Raw genomic sequence first — 20519 nt, forward strand, 5'->3', positions numbered from 1 at the left:
TCCAGAAATTATATCATTGCAATCTGTACATAACATCACAACATGTTTTAGTATAGTACTGTATCAAAAATCTTATATATAGAGAGGAAAATATGTTAATCTGCAGATATTGTGCTCTCTCCAATTCCAGAATTCTGCAACTGCCTGTGAAATAAGTTATTCTGATGCATACAGCAAGAGTTAATAGCATTTTTTTTATGAAAATGCTATTATTGACGAAACATTGGAATAAAAATCTATCAGGGCATGAATTTTAAAAGAACACCACACAAATAAGCTATAAACAGCTGAATAACTATCACCATATTTCCACTAACAATATTATTTCTCCTAGAGAAAGTCTAATGGGGACATAATTATTTGTTGGCTTTACCTAGGTATTCTGTGAAAATTTAAAAATTAATAATCAATCCTGCCCTCATGGCAAGAGCTACTTCATTCAATACATTTATGTAATATTCTCTCTCAGAATATTAAATCTATGCACTTCTCTTTTAAAAAGATTGATATAGGTAAAGATTTTTATGCTGTTTATTGTACTTACTATAAAAAATATGCATTTTAGACCTATGCCAACATACAAAGCCACAGACCTCACTCATGACTTATAAATGCCTCTATATGCCAATGCTCCTAACATTTTTTCAGTTACTGTGGGTAAGTATTCAGTGGGGTGAATTTAGTTTATTAAGTTCATTTTACTTGTGATCATATGAACTTGAACAGAAGTTTGGAGAGAGGGGAAAAGGGAAAGGACAGGAAAACCCACTCAGCAACTACTCACTTTTAATTTCAATTTTATAAAACTTTCAGTGTGCTGCAGAATCTCCTTGCACATGGAATATTACTTACAATACTGACATCTGTCTCCCGTGTACTCAGTCAGGCAGTGACAATAGGGCTGATTTCCAGCAGTGACACTGCAGGTGCCTCCATTTTGACAAAATTTTTCACAAACTGTTTGATTGCAGCTTGGTCCTGTAAAGCCCAGTGCACAGTTGCATGTAGGCCTCCCTATTCAAAACAGAAGAAAAAAATGTGCATTAAACTTAAATCCAGTCATTTTATTATAAACATAAATTTCTGATAAATAGCAAAAAGTTTTGATTTTTAAGCCCAATAAGTATTTTGGTAATTTGCACTGTTGTAAAGGAATGTAATTTTGTTCCTAAACCGTGGTAGAAAAAACACAATAACAAATTAAATGGATACTTCAGATATCACATTTCTTGATTTTACAATATTTTTGTTTAATAAATGCTGATGATTATAGTTATTGTAGACACATTTTGATATTGTTAGGTGATTAGTGGTTGTGAATTTTAAAGCTGCTGAGGAGTAACTCTTATAGGCAAAAAAATTAAGTTGTTCCTGGTCTTTGTTAGAAGACACAGATTACGTATGGATTTTACTAACATGATCATTAACTGCTTCTACAAGCAATTCAGTGAGAGTTCTGAAAATAAAATTTCAAGTTCATGGCTGGAACACAATAATTTTGTGAGAACATTTATAAGAAGGGAGTGTCATAGCTAGAGTGTGCCAGATAACCTTAGCAGACTTTAGCAAAACCTCATTCACACATGCAGAAGCTGAAGAATTTACAATATCCAGGAGTTTACTATGAGAATCCTGAACCTCCTCTGAATGAATTTTAAAGAATATTTGCAATGATTTTAATCAGCTATTGAAATGGAAGGTGGTGGGGGCATTACAGACTCATCTGGTGAGGAGGAAGAAATGTTTGTTACCTTTTTGTCAGCACAGCGCCTGAGCGTGAGTATGCAAATGAAACTCGGGATATTTAAATTCCAGGCTCATTTGCACTTTCGAAGTGCTTGATTTGCATCCCTCTGTTGGCAGAGGGATGCAGTCTAGACGTAGCCTGGGAGACAGACTCAGGCTCTCAGGAACTGATGGCAACTTAGAGCCCAGGGACCAAAATAAGACCACTGTAGGGGACTTAGAGTTTGGTGACACTGAATGGATGGTGGTCAAGGTTGTTTCTCCTCTTGAATCCTTCTCTTAACATAGGTATGAGAGTAGTATCCCAGAATGGATAGGAGATTCCCCACACCAAAATCTCAGTCTGTCTAGACTACACTTTTTTTCGACAAAAGTTGGCTTTTGTCTACAAAACTATACCTGTGTCTACATTACTGCCGCGTTCTGTCGACAGTAAGTTGGCAGAACATGGCAGTTTTGTCGACAGCGGTAAACCTCATTTTACAAGGAATAATTCCTTTTTTGAAAGTACTCTTTTGAAAATAGGCGCTATTGCATGGAAACTGCTTTTTCAAAAGACAGCGTCTAGACTCTCTTTTGAAAAAGTGGCTCACTTTTTTGACAATACTGATCATAGTCTAGATGCTCTTTTTCGACAGAGGCTTTGTCGATAGTATCTGTTGACAAAGCCCCTGTCAAAAAAGGTGTGCAGTCTAGAAGTAACCAGAGTCAGAAGAATCTTTCTCAGCATATTGCAGGACAGATGATAGTTGTTTACCCTTAATAATCAGTGTTGGTGAAACAGTCAGTCTCAATAAGAAACGTAAAGTCAGTGAGCCAGAAGATATTGGGGTAGCTAAATGTACGACACAGGAACATAATAGAAACTCTGGCTCATCTGAAACGAAAAGATCCCTTAAATATCTATGAGCATGAGTTGAGCAAAATTCTGTGCAGACAGAAGATGATACAAAGATAGACACTGTGTAGCATCCATTGGTGCTGCAGACACTGAATGGATTGAATGTGTGTATGCAGATTCAGACTTAGATGGTACTGATATACCAGTTTGGGACATCAGTACATGTATTGAAGATATAGCATAATTTGATGGTGTGGACTTCTTTAAAGCAGAATGTTTATTAGAATGGACATAGCCACTTGATGCTGAAGTCATTTTTTGTATCAAATCAAGTTTAGTAGCAGAGTAGATTTTAGAGGAAGCCTTAGATAATCTTCAGGTACTGGAACCACCTGGATTCTCAACAATAAATTCCTTTGGGACCCAAGTCTAAGGGAACATTCTTTTTCATTAGTGACTGAGACATCTTAGAAGGAAAGTTAACATTCCTGCTCTTCTTGTCAGCACCCAGAATCTTACTGTGAGAGGCTCTCATTGTTGTGGATGCAAAGGCAAGTACTACAGTATCTGCCTTCAAAGTTTGTTTGTGACCATGGCTCAGAAGCAGTTAAGCTATGTGGTGTTTGTTGACCAGGATCTAGAAGCAGGTGGGATGCTAAGTGAATTTGGATACTGATATTCTTGGAGGTTTTTGGAGTTTGGATTGAAAGTGAATCTTAGGACTCACTTCATGATTAATAATGATGTTTTATTTCTCTACTTTTATGAAGTGTGATTTTGAAGGAGTACAGACCATACACTTGACTAATATGTGGGTATTTCCCTCACAGGGAAGACACTGAGTAGCAGTCATCATTTACCATGACAGCTTCCTGATAGTAAATACGTTATTTAAAGCTGGGGGATCATGACATACCACAGAAGCACTAATGTCCAGAATAACCCTTCAAGGAAAGAGACAAACAACCAAAAAAAGACCGGAGAACAAGACAAAAGACCCCCAAACCAAATACAATTAATTAAAATATACTATTAAAAAGCTAATGATAATTAACCATGTCAAAGCACATCAGGCATGCTTGATTCTCAAACTCAGGCCAAAGACTTCTGAGGTTCAACAAGGACAATTGCAGAATCCTGCACTTGGGACAGAAGAATCCCATGCAATGCTACAGACTGGAGACCGATTAAGTAATTAGCAGTTCAGAAGAAAAGGACCTGGGGACGACAGTGGATGAGAAGCTGGATATGAGTCAACAGTGTGCTCTGGTAGCCAAGAAGGCTAATGGAATATTAGGGTGCATTAGGAGGAACATTTTTAGCAGATCTAGAGAAGTGATTATTTGCCTTTATTCGGCACTGGTGAGGCCATGTCTGGAATATTGTGTCCAATTCTGAGCCCCCTCTATACGAAGGATGTGGATGCATTGGACAGGGTCCAGCGGAGGGCAACCAAAATGATTAGGGGGCTGGGGCACATGACCTACAAGGAGAGGCTGAGGGATTTTGGTTTGTTTAGTAAGCAGACAAGAAGAATGAGGGGAAATTTGATAGCAGCCTTCAACTTCCTGAAGAGAGGTTCAAAAGAAGATGGAGAGAGGCTGTTCTCAGTAGTGACAGATGGCAGAACAAGGAGCAATGGTCTCAAGTTACAGTGGGGGAGGTTTAGGTTGGATAATAGGAAAAAATATGTCACTAGGAGGGTGGTGAAGCACTGGAATGGGTTACCTGAGGAGGTGGTAGAATTTCCATTCCTGTAAGTTTTTAAGTCCTGGCTTGACAAAGCCCTGGCTGGGATGATTTAGTTGAAGTTGGTCCTGCTTTGGGCAGGAGGCTGGACTCGATGACCTCCTGAGGTCTCTTCCAGCCCTAGGATTCTATTCTATGAGAAGGAACTAAGGGTGCTTCACAAGTATGTGGACAGAGTACATGAATGGTCCAAATGAAGTGACACAGTTCCAGCCTACTCCACTTCCTTGAGCAACACACCTGGGAGCTGGGAGAGCAGAGTGGGCTGGAGCTGGGTCACTCCACTTCCTGCTGCCATTGTGAGTGTGGGTGGGGCCTGACCCCTGCTGCTAGGGCGAGGCCCTCTTCTCCCTCCCCTTTAAGCTCCCTCCCCCTCAGGTCACATTACATAGCTTAAGGGAGGGAACTTAAGGGAAGGGTTGCAATGGGGGCATAAGGAGACAAAGCAGAGCAGAAGTGGGGAGAAGGTAAAGCAAGGGTTGGGCTCAGGGTAAAGAGGGGAGTAGGGATAGGAACAATAAAGTAAGATGGGTTGGGGTTTTGGTCAAAGGGTGGGGGTTTCTGGGACCCCACACTCCCTAGGGACTACCCTGACTAGGAATCACTCATCCTCCTCATTCACTGTATCAGTTATCCTTGATCTTTCTGCTACACCATCAACTGCTAACTATTATCTTTCTTTCTTCCTCAGGCTTAGTGACTGTGTCCTTCCATCGTTCTCTTCTACCACGTTGCTTACTTCTTCAGCATAAGCTTCAGCATATCTTCTTTCCCTTTCCTTCTTTTTCTTTATTTTTATAGCATATGGGACCTTAAGTTTTTATTGTTTCCCTTCTCCCTCTTCTCTCCTATTATTTTCTTCACCTCCTTTCTTACTCCTTTTTCAATCTTCTTTTATTTTTTTAGTTAATGCTATGTTGGAATTTTTGTACATTACCACCATGAGATTAGTGCCCAGAAAGCCAATATTTCTTATAACTTGTTTTATAGAAATGAAACCATCAACTTAAAATAGCTCCAACTTGGTCCATATGCAGCAACTAATTTATTCATCAAAATATCTCTTGTTCACTAAACACCAAATCAACAATATTGAATTCTGATGCTGCTATGCAATCTTTTGGGGGAAATGACTCATTTGTACTTTTGTGTATTTTGGGTATTACTGGGTTAAGTGGTTTCAGACGGTTTTCAATTAAACTATTGTTATCTGATACATAAGATTTTTTAAAATAATAATGACAAAATAAGATCTAAAAGTTTGAAGTCTATGTTTTCTTGTCAAGCTCTTTCTTCTTTTTAAAAACTGCTGGCAAAAGTGATTTTATCTCTTCATGGGAGAATTTTATCCTCTTCTGCGTAGGATTACAAATAGACCAGTTATTGACAGCTATGTGATTTCTTTCACTTTACCCTAAAATCTACGTTTCTCATTTAATGTGTCAGCTAGAAATGCAAGCATTTCATTTTCCATTTACATATAGACAGTTATCATCCAAAATAATATTTTAAATAATGCCTAGCTCTTATAAAACACCTTCTATCTCTGAATATCAAAATACTTCTCATATTGTTTTAATAACATTCATACAATGATTGACAATAGTCACCAATGCCATACTTGCCCACAACAGGGTTAGTGGACAAAAAATTGTCCAGGAATTGAGTAGACATAAGTTCTATTCACGAATCAGCCATTGGCCTGTGGGACGATCTAGAGTAAGTCATATTATCTTTCTGTGCCCTATTTATCATATGGGGATGATGATGAGGAGGACGACAAAGAGGAGAATACTGATATCTTTTGGAAAATGGTTTGAGAATTACTGTTGAAAAATGCTAAATAAAAGAATGAAATATTAACAGACATGACTAGATAATCTTGATGTCTAGTTGACAGCTGCTACCAAGTGGAATACCCCAGAGGTCCTGGGGCCAGTTTAGTTAAATGTCTTCATTAATCATCTGGATGAATGGCTGGATTACACTCTCAGCAAGTTTGTAGATTACACTAAATTGAGGGAGAGGTAGATATACTGGAGTGTAGGAACAGGGTCCAGAATGACCTAGACAAATTGGAGGATTGGGCCATGAGAAATCTGATGAGGTTCAACAAGGAGAAGTGCAAAATCCTGCCCTTAGGAAGGAAGAATCCCATGCACTACTACAGGGTGGGGACTAACTAGCTAAGTGGCAGTTCTGCAGAAAAGACCCAGGGACAGTGCACAAAAAACTGTATATGAGTCAGTGATGTACCCTTCTTGCCAAGAAAACTAACAGCATATTGGGCTGCATTAGTAAGAGCATTGCCAGCAGATTGAGGGAAGTGTTTACTCTCATCTATTGGGCCCTGGTGATGTATCATCTGGAGTCCTGCATCAAATTTTGGACTCCCTACTATGGAAAGGATGTGGACCAACTGGAGATAGTGCAGAAAGGGCAATGAAAATGATGGGCTGTGGCACATAATTTATGAGGAGAGGCTGAGAGATCAGTATTTATTTAGTCTACAGAAGAGAAAAATGAGGCAGGATTTTATAGCATCCTTCAACTATGTGAATGGCAGTGCCCATGAGGATGGAGCTAGGCTGTTCTCATTGGTGGAAGATGAAAGAACAAGGATGAATGGTCTCAAGTTGCAGTGATGGAGGTCTCAGTTGGATATTAGAATAAAACTTTCAGTAGGGGGGTGGTAAAGTACTGGAATGGGTTGCCTATGGAGGTGGTAGAATTTCCATCTTTGAGGTTTTTAAGACCAGGCTTGACAAAACCCTGGCTGGGATTGTTTAGTTGCAGTTGGTCCTGCATCAAGCAGGGTGTTGGACTAAATGACTTCCTGAGGTCTTTTCCAACCCTAATCTTCCATTACTTCATGATTTCTTGATAAAAGCAGGAAGAACATTGTTATAAAGCTGCCTTACGTACACTCAACCATATCAAGGTGTGAATCATAAACTTTTAGAGCTTTTCTATCAACTATTACAAATATTTACATAAATATAACATTAGGAAAATATGTACACTGAAAGCTTTGTTATCTGGCACTTTGTTAACTGGAAAACTTTGTTAATCAGTATTGTGGCACTGCCTGCTGATGTCATTAGCAGTCGCCTTCTTCCCCCTCACTCTGCCTTCGACACTGCCATGTGATATCATCAACACATGGCAGTGTCAGCCTAGCTCCTTCCCTCTCAGCCTGCTGCCAGCTACCTAACCCTTTTCTTGAGTGTCCAACAGGGGTGGGGCTTGCATGCAAAGTGGCCACTCAGGTCTACCCATGGCTATACCCCAGGTCAGTTGTCTGATATTCGGTGTCTCTGATCCCTTCAGGGAAGATGGTTCAACTGATTTGGAGGTTCACAAAGTATATACTCCTTATTTTGAGGTGAATTTTGTGTCACTGATCTAAATAATGTAAATTGACTCCTGATACTATATCTACTACATGCTTTAAAAAATAAAAATAGCTTAACATAAAGAACCAACAGTGTCTTTATATATTCTAGAAAAATAAAAAAAATATATATTTTGCTTAATATGGTTGGTAGTCACTAGTCTTTGAAATCAGAATACCTTGTAAAAAGTAGGAAAATAAACATGAATGACGATTGACTCTTACAGTATCTTTAACACATGGAAACTGAGGGAATGGGAAACAAGCACAGAAATCTCAGTTATTATGTATTTTTGCAAATGTTTTGTACAGCATTTTAGTAGGATAATTAGAGCATATCTTGTAAAAAAACTACTGGGGGAGGTAGCACAGATATGGTACTAGATGCACACGTAGTTATCTCTTGTCTGCAGGATATGAACATGCCACCTGAGAATGGGAAGCATGTAGCACTCATAGAAAATGTTTCTTGTAGTCAGCCAGGTAATGGATGGGAGTGTGGGGGGAGATCAACATCTTAATATCTGAAATTTGAGTTGTGATCATATGAGGGGTTTTAGATCCCCTTGGTCTAAAGATCTACAGTGATATATAGCAGCAAATAAATTGTCCTGGTCATCTGCAAAAATAAATGTCGGTATTTTCTCTCTTTTGTGTCCATGAGATTGTCATTTCTCAATCTCGCCATCATTTTAAATTCAAAATGTGACATATGTAAGAAGAGTTCAGAATAAGAACAAGTCTACAAGTGAACATTCTCCTGTGTTGGCTCAGGATATGCCTACACTTTAAATATCTAATTGGAAATATTTGTATATCATAAGAAGTATATTAAAGGATAACTTATTTAGTATAATCAACATCAATAGATGGGGTGTCCACAATAATTCACATTCATGCGATTAAAAACTTATCAGGGTAGGAAGGTTTTATTGGAGGAATTTTTAGCATGCGCAGTTACTAATCTGCAATAAAGGGCCTGATCCTTTAGTAGGTATGCAGACAGGCCTAGTTTGGCTCATGGGGTAAATTAGAGCCGTTCTAAATAATATTGTTTGCAGTGGCTCCTTAGGGACCATTGTGTTTGCAACGGATCAACAGAGCCCCTTGAACTCTGGTTATAGTCCATCTCACCCCCTGCATTCCCAACTGCAGGTGGACTGAGGAAATTATTTTGAAATACAACAGCTACACTACTTCAGTTGGTCATGATCCTTGTTTTGAATTACTCCCAGCTTCTCTGTTTAAGGAAGTTTCTGGTCCCTTTGTGACAAGTGAGGAGTGTAAATGAGCTGTTCAGCACGGGCCAAAAATCTTCCCTGAAGTTTTATACGTTTTCAAAGAGAAGCAACATACATTGGTTAAAGAAAAGGCAGGTTATTCTGCAACAGTTATTTAGAAGAAGCAGAAACATGTTATTTAAATAGCTTTTAATGTTTTGAAAGCAGCATAAAATATTTCATCAACTGTTCTTTTACTTGTGCTAAGGACGAGACAATTTGTTTTTCTGCTGATTTCAAATTACGCTAATCAAGGATTCAGCTTTCTGTAAATGTACTAGGAATTCAGATTTATCTAATTTTGTGATCTTCTTAAACTTCGGTAATGTTTTCAATAAGCTCATTTATTGCTCTATTATTCTATTTTGTACTTTTATTCTGTAAGAGAAAAGCAATTGTATTTTTTCTTATGCTTTTACTGTTAATGCTATTTTTTTAAACATCTGTTAATTTGGTCTGCTGGAAAGCATTCATTACTATTATCCAAACTTTTAATTAGATCTCTCAGATGTACACTCTTAATTAACTGATGACATTTTCCTTGTTCAATTATTGTAGTTCAATACAACTGTCATAAACTTATAAATTTTAATTAAAACTGCCCCAACTCTAGGTATGTAATGTCCACACAGGACTTTGCCAAAAGACTTAACTGTAAGTAAACCAACAATGAATAAATCCATGAACTGCCAGTGGGATTTGTTTAACAAATGAACATTTGTCTGCAGATGCGTATTATATGTTGTAGAACCTCAACAAAAAATTAACACTATAATGTTTTTAAACATGAATAACACTCTGTAATTGACTTAATCAGTTACCAAATTGTTATTCATTATTTGATGGTAAAGGAGAATTTATATTCACACATTTATTGGAAAAGCAGTTCCACACTAAGATTTGCTCTATTTACCGTATCAGAAAATCTAGAAGGAATTTTTATTTTATTTTTTTTACGATCCATTTGTGTTTCTATTTGAACCCAGCTCCAATAATGCTACCAGAAACAGATTTTTATGTCTAATTTTGTGTTATGCGAAAGGCCTGTTTACACCTAAATATAACCTGGAAGTTACATTTCTGCCCAGTGTGAAGCCCCATTACTTAGGAGTACAATTGTGAATCTATTCAGATACGCTGTATATACCTAAGGGAAAACTATTGCACTTAGAACTATTCAATTTTTTATGAAATCTTAAAGGACACATATAATATAAACTAAAACAAATTAGAGTACTACAGTATGTCCTTAAACAAATTCTCATATATCATAACCTGACCGTATGTCTTAAGCTTCAGCGGGGTAGGGGTAATATTAGAATGCTGAGAGAGTGCTAATAGTCTATCAACAGGATTGCTATCTGTAAAAGAGGGCTTGTGGCAAATAAAAATTTAGCAATGTAGTATTTCCAGTCTGATCTTTTGCAGGTTGGAGATATCATGGCTGGTGTCTGCCAGATGGCTTTTGCTGGATCCATGAGGGTTTCATTCATGGGGATGGCCAGTTTTGCATGTGTAGAGGCATGCAGTATGTTTGTCAGCTTATGCTGGGTCTCAGGCATAGCTGGCAGGGAGATCTCTAATGTGTCCATGACTCTCTTAAAGAGTTTCTGGAATGATTTGAAGTCATCCCCTGAAGCGGATGGTAAGGGCATGATTGCATCATCCAAGATGGAAAGATATGCATAGGTGGGTTATTACTCACCATATCCTCGTCCTTTTCTTCTCTGCATGAATTGGAATGGATAGGAGACTGGGCCATAGGGGACTGGGAGCTGGTGATGGCTGTTGCAGCTGCAGTGGGGGCACTGATCTGTAGAGTACTCCTCACCCAAGCAGTAGACATACTGCAAATGTCCATCTGATACGGAAATGGACAACCTGCACCTCACACATCTTGTAAAACTATGTGAGCCAGGCATGTCCCAGAGAAAGAAAGAGTTTAAAGTGGTTGCTGCCAGACGGTCCCACAAAAGCATTCTACCTACCTAACTAGCCTATAACAATGAGGGGAAAGGATTTTTTTAAAATAGTGCTATAGAACAACTAACAATAATAACTAATGCTCAAGCTTTAACTATTAACACTATCTAAGTATCTGTATTCAACTGAATAATCATGGTGACTGCTAAACTGTGACTGAAGCCAGAGGTGGTAAAGAAGGAACTGAAGAGACGGTTGGTTGCCCATATGGAATAGCCAATTTAAATATTTAAAGTCTCTGATTAGAGGCAAAGCGATGCTCAAATACCTAAAGTAGAGCACCCTTGGGGATACTCCTTGAAGAGGAGCAGCTAAAGTAGGTTTCCAGGTACCCAATTTTCATTTGTAACACTTGGGCAGAAAAGGACCCTGGCAGCTCCCGTCACCACCAGCAACTTGTCTATTAAAAGTATGGTTGGTGCCACAGAAAGGGTCCAGGACTAATGCAGGACCCCTACTTGTTTTCATACTGTGTATCTCTCAGAAGGGCTGCCAGGCCCCTGCTCTCCCTAGGTGCAGAGGGGCTTACAAATGTAAGTTCTGGCTCTGTTGTTCCCGTTGGCTGGGAATGATGTACAAGGTGTAGTGCCTATAGGCATAAAGGCACTGTGTGGAGCTTCCTTGCACCTAAGGGTTGTAGGCATCTCATAGCCTCCTTCTGGGAGCTGCAGTAAGTGCTGCTGGGACTCCAAATCCCCTCCAGCACCCCAAATCCCTGCCAGAGCCTTGAGCCCCTCCTGCATTCCAAATTCTTCATCCCTAGGCCCACCTGTGCCAGAGTCCTCACACCGCCCCCCCTCCCCAGTACTCTAATCCTCTGTCCCAGGACAGAGCTTTCTCCTACACATTGCAACCCTCATTTCTAGCCCCACTAGGAGTCCATAGTCCCAGCTAGAGCCCCAGCCAGGGCCATTAACTCCTCACCTCAACTGGAGTCCCCTCTTGCACCAGAAATTCCTCAACCCTGACCCACCCCAGTGTCCACATCCCCAGTAAGAGTCCTCACTACAGCTCCACATCCCAACCCTCTGCCCCTGTCTGGTGAAAGTGAGAGGGAAAGAGAGAGTGAGCAAACTGCAAGGGGAGGGGGGAGATGCAGAAGAGGTGGGGCATTGGTTGAGCCTCAGGGAAAGGGCAGGGCTGGGGTGTTCAGTTTTATGCAATTAGAAACAACTAAGCAACAGCCACGTCTGCACCCTGGGCCTGAAGAGAGGCAGGGCAGAAACATGAACAGCAGAAGCGACAAGGAGTCCTGTGGCACCTTAGGGGTATGTCTACACTACACCACTAGTTCGAACTAGCGGGGTAATGTATGCATACCGAACTTGCTAATGAAGCCCGGGATTTGAATTTCCCGGGCTTCATTAGCATAAAGCCGGCTCCGCCATTTTTAAAATCCAGTTAGTGCAAACCCCATGCCGCGCGGCTACACACGGCACGGGCTAGATAATTCGGAATAACTACGTAGTTCGAACTATCTGTACGCCTCGTGGAACGAGGTGTACAGATAGATCGGAATGGCTACGTAGTTCGAACTATCTAGCCCATGCCGCGTGTAGCCGCGCGGCACGGGGTTCGCACTAGCCAGCTTTTAAAAATGGCAGAGACGGCTTTATGCTAATGAAGCCCGGGAAATTCAAATCCCGGGCTTCATTAGCAAGTTCGGTATGCATACATTACCCCGCTAGTTCGAACTAGCGGGGTAGTGTAGACATACCCTTATAGACTAACTGAAGTGTAGGAGCATAAGCTTTTGTGGGCAAAGACCCACTTCGTCAGATGCATGTAGTGGAAATTTCTAGAGGCAGGAATAAATATGCAGGCCAGGATCAGGCTGGAGATGATGAGGTGGATCCAATCAAGGAGGATGAGGCCCACTTCTAGCAGCTGATCTGGAGGTGTGAATTCCAAGAGAGCAGAAGCTGCTTTTGTAGTTAGCGAGCCATTCACAGTCTTTGCTCCTACACTTCAGTTAGTCTATAAGGTGCCACAGGACTCCTCGTCGCTTTTGCAGATTCAGACTAACACAGCTACCCGTCTGATACATGAACAGCAGAGTTATTTGCGCTCCTATTCTGGTTCCTGAGAGTGAGCAGCCCGGCAGCCGTGAATGTAGTAACAGCAAAGTCTACCCTTGAAGCAAAAGATAGGAGATAGGACACAGCAGCAGGGGTGAGCTAAGCCTAAAACAGGACCCAGGGAGGCCATCAGCAGCCTATCAGACACCATATTGGGGTACCTGTAGGTGTACCCTATAGAGATGTATAGGAGGAATTGGTTGATAACTACAACCTTTCCATTGCTAAAATATTGGGAAATTTCCCTGGCCGAAGTATGCTCTCTCAGCAAGAGGGCTACTCTGGGAGAAGAAACAGAATGGAGACAGACTCTAGAAGCCTGCACATAAGCTAAGGAAGTAGATGGCAAAGAAGGGGTGCAAAGGAGTGAGGAAACACAACAGCAGAGGATAGTGAACACAAGCTGCCAGAAGTTTAATCAGAAAAGGGCTATGCTCCAAATCTAGCAGGTGTCAGGCATCCCATCCATCTCTCTGCAGGGAAAACCACATGGGACCTAGGTGCTTTTTAAAACAGAGATGCCAGGAAACACTTTGCAGGAAGAGTTTGGTATCCACTGGTCAAAGGCTGCCAAGGAAAATGTTTGGAAAGAAACATATTCACTTGTCTGTCCATGCAAACTGAGTGGCAGTTATAGGAGTGGTGAAAAAGAAAGAAGGGAGGGACAAATCCAGCAAGCCCAACATACCTAGGAACACACACACACACACACACACACACACACACACACACACACACACAGAGTAAAAAAACATGTGCCTTTAGAAATTATATCATGGACATGTCCAACACATGAGAGGAGAACAGAGTTGAGAGAAGACGAGGAGTTTAGACTTATGGCTACATGGGAGCCAATCTTACCCTGGGAACAAGACCTGTGGCTTGACTGTACAAATCCATACCATCCTGCCAAACATGTTGCACAACCAGCAGTTTACCTGTAATAAGACTGCAGGCTCTCGATATCATCCCAAATGTCAGATTCACATTTAACAAAGGGAAGTGTTTTCACTCTTCTTGCCAAGACAAACTTTGGTGTAAAACAAGATGGAGGTCAGTATGACCCCAAATATGCCATAGGGTAGAGGGAAATCCCCATCTTGTGGAAAGTGAGGTGATCATCAAGTGCCCAAGCACTCTGATGAAAGCAGCAGGAGACAGCAGCCATCACAGAAAAAAGCCTTGTCTCCAATTAAAGTACCCTATCACGGCATTATCTTACCAAGACAGTCAGGGTTCATGCAATAGAAGAGATTTGTAGCAGGCTTTCAAAACCACGACAAGGAAAAGATGCTTTGTGTGTGGACAGAAAAGTTGAAATCCATTCAAAGATGAGAACAAATAGTTCAAGGAAAAGGAGAGAGGAAATCCAGTACATCTGTAGAATTAAGCCAAACATTTCATTCAAGATAAAAGTATTGAAGTTGCATGCAAATATTTACCAAGAGCAGAAGCGACACAAGTTCCTCCATTCTGGCAATAATTGTAACAGTGGTTGGTTTCACATCTTTCTCCAGAATAGCTTGGCCAACAGTAACATCTTAAATCACCCTTCTCATTTATAATGCACCTTCCTCCATTTTCACAAGTCAGTTTACATGTATCCTCTGTAGTAAAAATCATACAGGTTACTGGGCTTTTCACAAATTCCATTTAAAATAATCAGAGAAAATGATTACTCATTGGAACACTTCCATTGTATGGGCTGCAGAATCAGAATTTAGTTTTCATCTGAGGGGCTTGGGAAAATGATACCTCCTGCAGCACCTAGCTTGACCTCATGCATCCCACTCCTTTTAATACTTTCCTTTCTATGTCCTCTCTATCTTTGACTTTCAGTTCACATAATAGTCTCCTAACTTAACCCCACCCAAAGAACTTAAAAACCAGTCCGCACTCTAGCCTGATTAGTCAACAGGCACACTATGGGCCAAATTCATACCTCTCTGGAGTCTGGACTTTGTCTATACCTTGAACAAGAAATGTGGACCTTGACAAAAATAATTGATTATCCCTGTCCCATCCCATTCTCTCCACTCCCATCTGTGGAATTAATATGTTTGGAGACAAGCACTTTAAATTTTCAAACATCAGTCTCTTCATATATTACATTCATTTCCCCAACTCTTTGTCTCGTCTAATTAAACTGATGCCTTTTGGGAAAGGGACAAATAATTATAATAGTTAAGTTGCTTAAATATTTTAAACATCTTTGAAATCTAGACTGGGCTATTTTTCCAGTGCTTACAAAATGGATTATGTGAATCTGGATTTATAAAAAGGTCTGTCTATTCCACTTTCCTTTCTTGGTCTACAAGGGCAAATTGTACATTTTAAGGGAAAAAAATCACAAAACTCCAGAAAGAATTCGTATTATATCCACCTAAATATAGATGTTTGCCAAAATTGCATTTTGGAGTTAAAACAATATATAACAAAGATGACAGGTTTGTGTTTCCTCTAGATTGCTCTAGGATTAAATGATATGAATGGGTTAAGGTAAACATCCACCTACTTTGGAGATTTAAAGAAAAATAGTATGGGCCATATTTTCTTTTTATTTTATTTTTTTCTGTAATTTACCTTAGTTAAATTTGTCTGTGAAAATTTGCACTTTTGAGTTTTAAGGTCTCACTTTTTTTTTACTTGGTTCATTAACTCCATTCATGTTTAGTTAGTAGATTCCTCTGTTGCTTCTGTTAATATTTTAGCATGGCTATTAGAAAGAAATTTTATTTCTAATTTGCTTATCTGTAAGTTAGTCATGTGTATATTGAACAGTACTGAGTATAAAAATGGATAAATAACTCTGAAGTATTGCCAAAGGCTTACTTTCTGATGAACCTTTCTGAATTCCAGGTAGTAAGCATATAAACCGACTAAAAACCAAAATACTAAATCTGAAACTATTATAGAAATTTAGAGGCATTGTTTTAATACTTGCATGATTGTATGAGAGAAATAATACATATAACATTGACACATATTCAAAAACTTTAAAGTAAAGGTTGTACAATTCAAAGTGCATTTCTTTGTTCATATTGAGGCACACATGCATGCAAATTACCACAAAAATAACACTAATATTGGGTCAAATATGGAACTTAGTTAATTTTTTTCATTCCCACTGGTTTGCATATGTATCTCACCAATACATAAAGAAGGGCTAACGGGTTTTACACACTCATGCACATAAAAATCTTGTTTTCGACATAGAAAAATCAAAATGTCATTTTAATTATCTTCATATTCTGTACAATTCTTCATCTGTGTTGTTGTCAGGAGGAAAAAAAGACAACAGAAAATATGTTTGTCACTGAGGTCTTTGGCCCAGACTACTTTTGAAACATTTTCCCTCTGATAAAATTTATCCTCCTTCTATTTCCAATCAAAAGAATTCCTTGGATTATAGGGAAATACAAATAGATACATTTCCAAAGGAGTAATAGAGGAACATATGTGATTCTGAAAAATTACATGGAAAGTTTATGACAAAATGAAGAGATGGAAAAACCACAACTTTCTCAGTAGATGATAGTACCCACCCATGCAAGATGCTCTGTATTTAGGATATCAGAGTAGATGAGGAGTATTTTCTAAGTGCTCAAATGATAAAAGAGCAAGTGTTTAATCGAATGTTTCAGTGAACCTATTCACTTTTGACTAAAAGCTCTGAAGTTTGTGAAAAAAACCACTAAGTGCAAAGCATTATTAATAGTAACTTTTTTCAAACGTAGTAAGTTAAATACAGACAGATTTAATGGCTTGGAAGGAAGGAAGGAATTGTTATCAAATGGGTAGTGACTATGAAGTCAAGAGTCTTAAGTTCTAAGTTTGGTTTTGACACAGTCATCTATAATTATTCTGTACTTCTTAATAATGTTGAAAAAAAGCTTTAATTTAAACAAATACAGTACATAGGTAATTTAGCTATGTAATGAATGAATATATTATGTTAGCTAAACATTGAAGACCCAATCCTACAAAGCATTTAAACTTCAGCTTAACTTTAACATGTGAATAATTAAATCCATACTTTTTTGCTAGATCAGGGATACTGATTTGCTTACAAGCCATTAACACTCAGATCAGTACCAACACTACTCATTCTTTGCATTTAATAATTTAGTAACTTGCCATACCCCATTATTTAAAATGTAAAACTCAATCTTTATTAAACCTGTACATTCTTTTTGTACATGTGTAACTCTGAAAGATTTCTAAGGCTATGTCTATACTGCAGCCTTCTTCTGCAAAAGCTTATGCAAATGAACCACAGAGTATCATATCATCACACATCATTTGTATGATTAATTAGCATCCGTTTTTGCACAAGAGACTTTTGTGCAAAATGGAGCTGTGTGGACAGCTCCTTTTTGCACAAAAAACCCCTCTTGCACAAGAGCCATTCTTCCTAAAAAATTTGTGTTTTGATTGGTCGGTAGATGGACTGTGAGGCTTCAAAGAAATTTTCTTTTTATAAGAAGACTTGAAAGTTCAATAATAGCTCAGGGTGACCTTCTGTTTCCATGCTGAACCAGTCTACCTTCTGACTGGATTATATGCAGTATTCAGATAGATGGATTATCCTTGATTATGACTTTTATTGTCCTATTGTCTAGTGAAAAAGTTCCTCTTTCCTTGTAGCCTGTTGGTGCAAATCTATATTGTTTAGTTCTTCACTGAAATAGGTTAGTACCAACTGGAATAGATAACATTCTGTTCAGGGCTTTCTTGAAAGATACTGAATATGTTTCAGAGTCCCAACTTAAAGTACTCTTAACTTTTTTATTTCTTGAAACTTTTATGGGAAAAAGTTCAGTTCAAAAACAAATCATCTACTGAATTAAGGAATGAAAGAAAAAGGTTCTAGACCCTGCAATTTTATAGTATTTCAGTCTGGCAATTTATTCTGTTGTTAGATCTTATTATTTTTTCAAAGAAAGAATGGACTGACATAGCTTACTCTGACTTTAATTTGGAAGAAAAGTATTTGCTTGGATACTTTTTCTTCAGCCCTTCCTTTCAATTTGGCTGCATGCTTCTTATGTTATTAACCTTGTGACATGTTTCCTCAGACAGCTCAAGGCACAAAATCGCTTGTGCTGATCTTTGCCAGTGTTTTCTAACTGAGAGTAAAAGCTGACCTTTTCCCATAGATGAAACATTTGAGGAGGCAGTAATACAATACTTTTTGGACTTTTTAGCATTTTGCATGGTTTTTACATTACAATCCTCTCTTGGGAGGGAGAAATTTTCTTCTTTGCTAAGTGATCTAGTCTCTTAGGAAAGACATTCTGTAGTTTACATATAACTGATAAATATTTACATTAGTAATATTGAATGATGTCAAATTTCCATTATAAGTGATCATTCATCTTTTTGACACAAATTTAGTTTCATCATGCTACACAACACTGGACATAATACACATAATTAGTGCAAATCCAGCATTCTCTGTTGGACACTGAAGCAATGCTCAATCCATCTGAAAACTGCAGCTTACCTCTAAAATAGAAAAAAACAGGCCTGCTTTTGTCAGTACATAAACTAGAAACAAAGCTGTGCTCCAACAATTGTAATTAACTGCTTGAGAGATCAGGTGAACACATCTCCAAGAATAAGAAATAAATGGATATGAAATATTTTTTATTTTGTTTCTGAAATATCAAATACATTCAAAATACTAGTCATATTGTAACAAGTTCCAGATAAAGAAGACAGCTGATTGTTAAGAGCTGTAAAGGTCCCAGATCTATGCTTTTCAAATTCATGAAAATGAATGAGCAATAAGCAGAAATGTGCAATATGCATTCAGTTTGCACATATCTATTGAGGAGTCAAACTTGAGAATTCTCTGTCTAGTGTTTATAAAGAAAAAAGCCATTCATACTCCTATGGCATATCAATGCTAATACCTTCTAAATAGAATTCTATGAAAAAAAATCCAATAAGGCAGACCCCGAGTAAGGATATCTAACTTCACAATTTCTGTGATAAAATGAGAGAAAACATTATTACACAAACAATATTGTATGTACTCAGGATTGGTGAGATCTCAGGTAGAGTACATGGGCGCAATTGAAAGTGGACCTATGGAACTTAGAACATAAGCCTCTACCACATGAACTAAAAGCCAGCTGGCTTTCAGCTATGGCTGTAGAGCAGGCTTATTATTATCTCTGTAAATGGTCTTAGTGCCACTAGATGTGACAGTACACCACACTCAGCAGGTGTGTGGGTTACATACATGTCCAATACCGCTCATCACACATTAGGAAAGATGTGGGTAAATTGGAGAGAGAGAGGAAAGGAGAGCAACAAAAGGAGAAAGGTTTAGAAAATCCTGACCTATAAGGAAAAGTTTTGGGGAAAAAAAACAGGCATGTTTAGTATTCAGAAAAGAACACTGAGGGCAAACTCGAAAACTACCTTCTAATATGTTAAGTTCTGTTACAAAGAGAAAAATGATAATTTGTTCTTCATGTCCATTGGAGATACAGCAAGACATATTTGCCTTAATCAGCCAAGAGGGAGACTTAGGTTATCTATCAGGAAAAAACAAAAAAACCCTTTTCTAACTATAAGGCTAGTCAAGCTCTGGAATAGGCTTCCAATGGAGGTTATGGAATCGACTACCACGTTATGCCTCACAGGATGAGGTATGCCTTTGATGTAAACCGCGGAGTGTCCAGACTAGTGCACTGAGCCGACAAACAGATGATCAGCTCAGCGTGGCAGCCATTTTAATTTAAACGAAGAGGCAATTATTTAAATTTGATTATTTAAATCACCGCTTCATTTGGGTATGTCTGGTAAACTAATCTACATGGCTCTGTCGCCAGAGCCATGTAGTCTAGACATACCCTTAAGAACAGGTTAGACAAACACTTGTCAGAGATGGTATATGTTTACTTGGTCCTACCTTAATGTAGAGGACTGGACTTGATGATGTCTCAAGGTCCCATCCAGCCCTACATTCCTATGGTTCTCTTGCAGAGTTTTCAGTTGTATTTGCTGTATCTGTCTTCATATGTGCTTTTTTTTAAACCACTGCCAGGTTATGAACAGAAGTGTTCTTTGAGCTATCCATACTAATAATATTTAGGTGTGTGTGTGTGTGTGAGAGAGAAAGATTACCAGTTACTGAGAAACCAGGTATGCTTTTGAGTACTGCAGTTCAAATGATTCTTTATAATGTAGATTACCATTTATTTGTCAACAATTCATATAATCTCAGAATAATTTTACTGTTCACTCATCTAGGTCTGGTACACCATTTGTTAGCTCAATGTAAATTATTTCATGTCATCTTCAAGTTTTTCTTCTCAACTGTTCGCTTTTTATTCCAGATCATTAGTAACTATATTATTGAACATCAGTGTTTTAGAATACTTGTCTATTAGCCTGTGCCAGGACATAAACACTGATCATCATTCCTATTTCTT

At 38.7% G+C, this 20519-nt stretch overlaps 1 protein-coding gene across 1 annotated transcript in view; it reads right to left on the reverse strand.

Moving 5' to 3' along the window:
* LRP1B (LDL receptor related protein 1B) overlaps positions 1 to 20519 on the reverse strand; it is a 1362068-nt gene that overhangs the window by 58116 nt on the left and 1283433 nt on the right. The window contains exons 83-84 of the mRNA XM_089779714.1: positions 14514 to 14678; positions 853 to 1014 (exon numbers count right to left, since the gene is read on the reverse strand). Coding sequence (XP_089635840.1) covers positions 853 to 1014; positions 14514 to 14678 — 327 coding nt within the window. The remainder of the gene's footprint in view (positions 1 to 852; positions 1015 to 14513; positions 14679 to 20519) is intronic.

Source organism: Pelodiscus sinensis, chromosome 7 (assembly GCF_052426305.1).
Source record: "Pelodiscus sinensis isolate ZL-2025 chromosome 7, ASM5242630v1, whole genome shotgun sequence".
Lineage (NCBI taxonomy): Eukaryota > Metazoa > Chordata > Testudines > Trionychidae > Pelodiscus > Pelodiscus sinensis.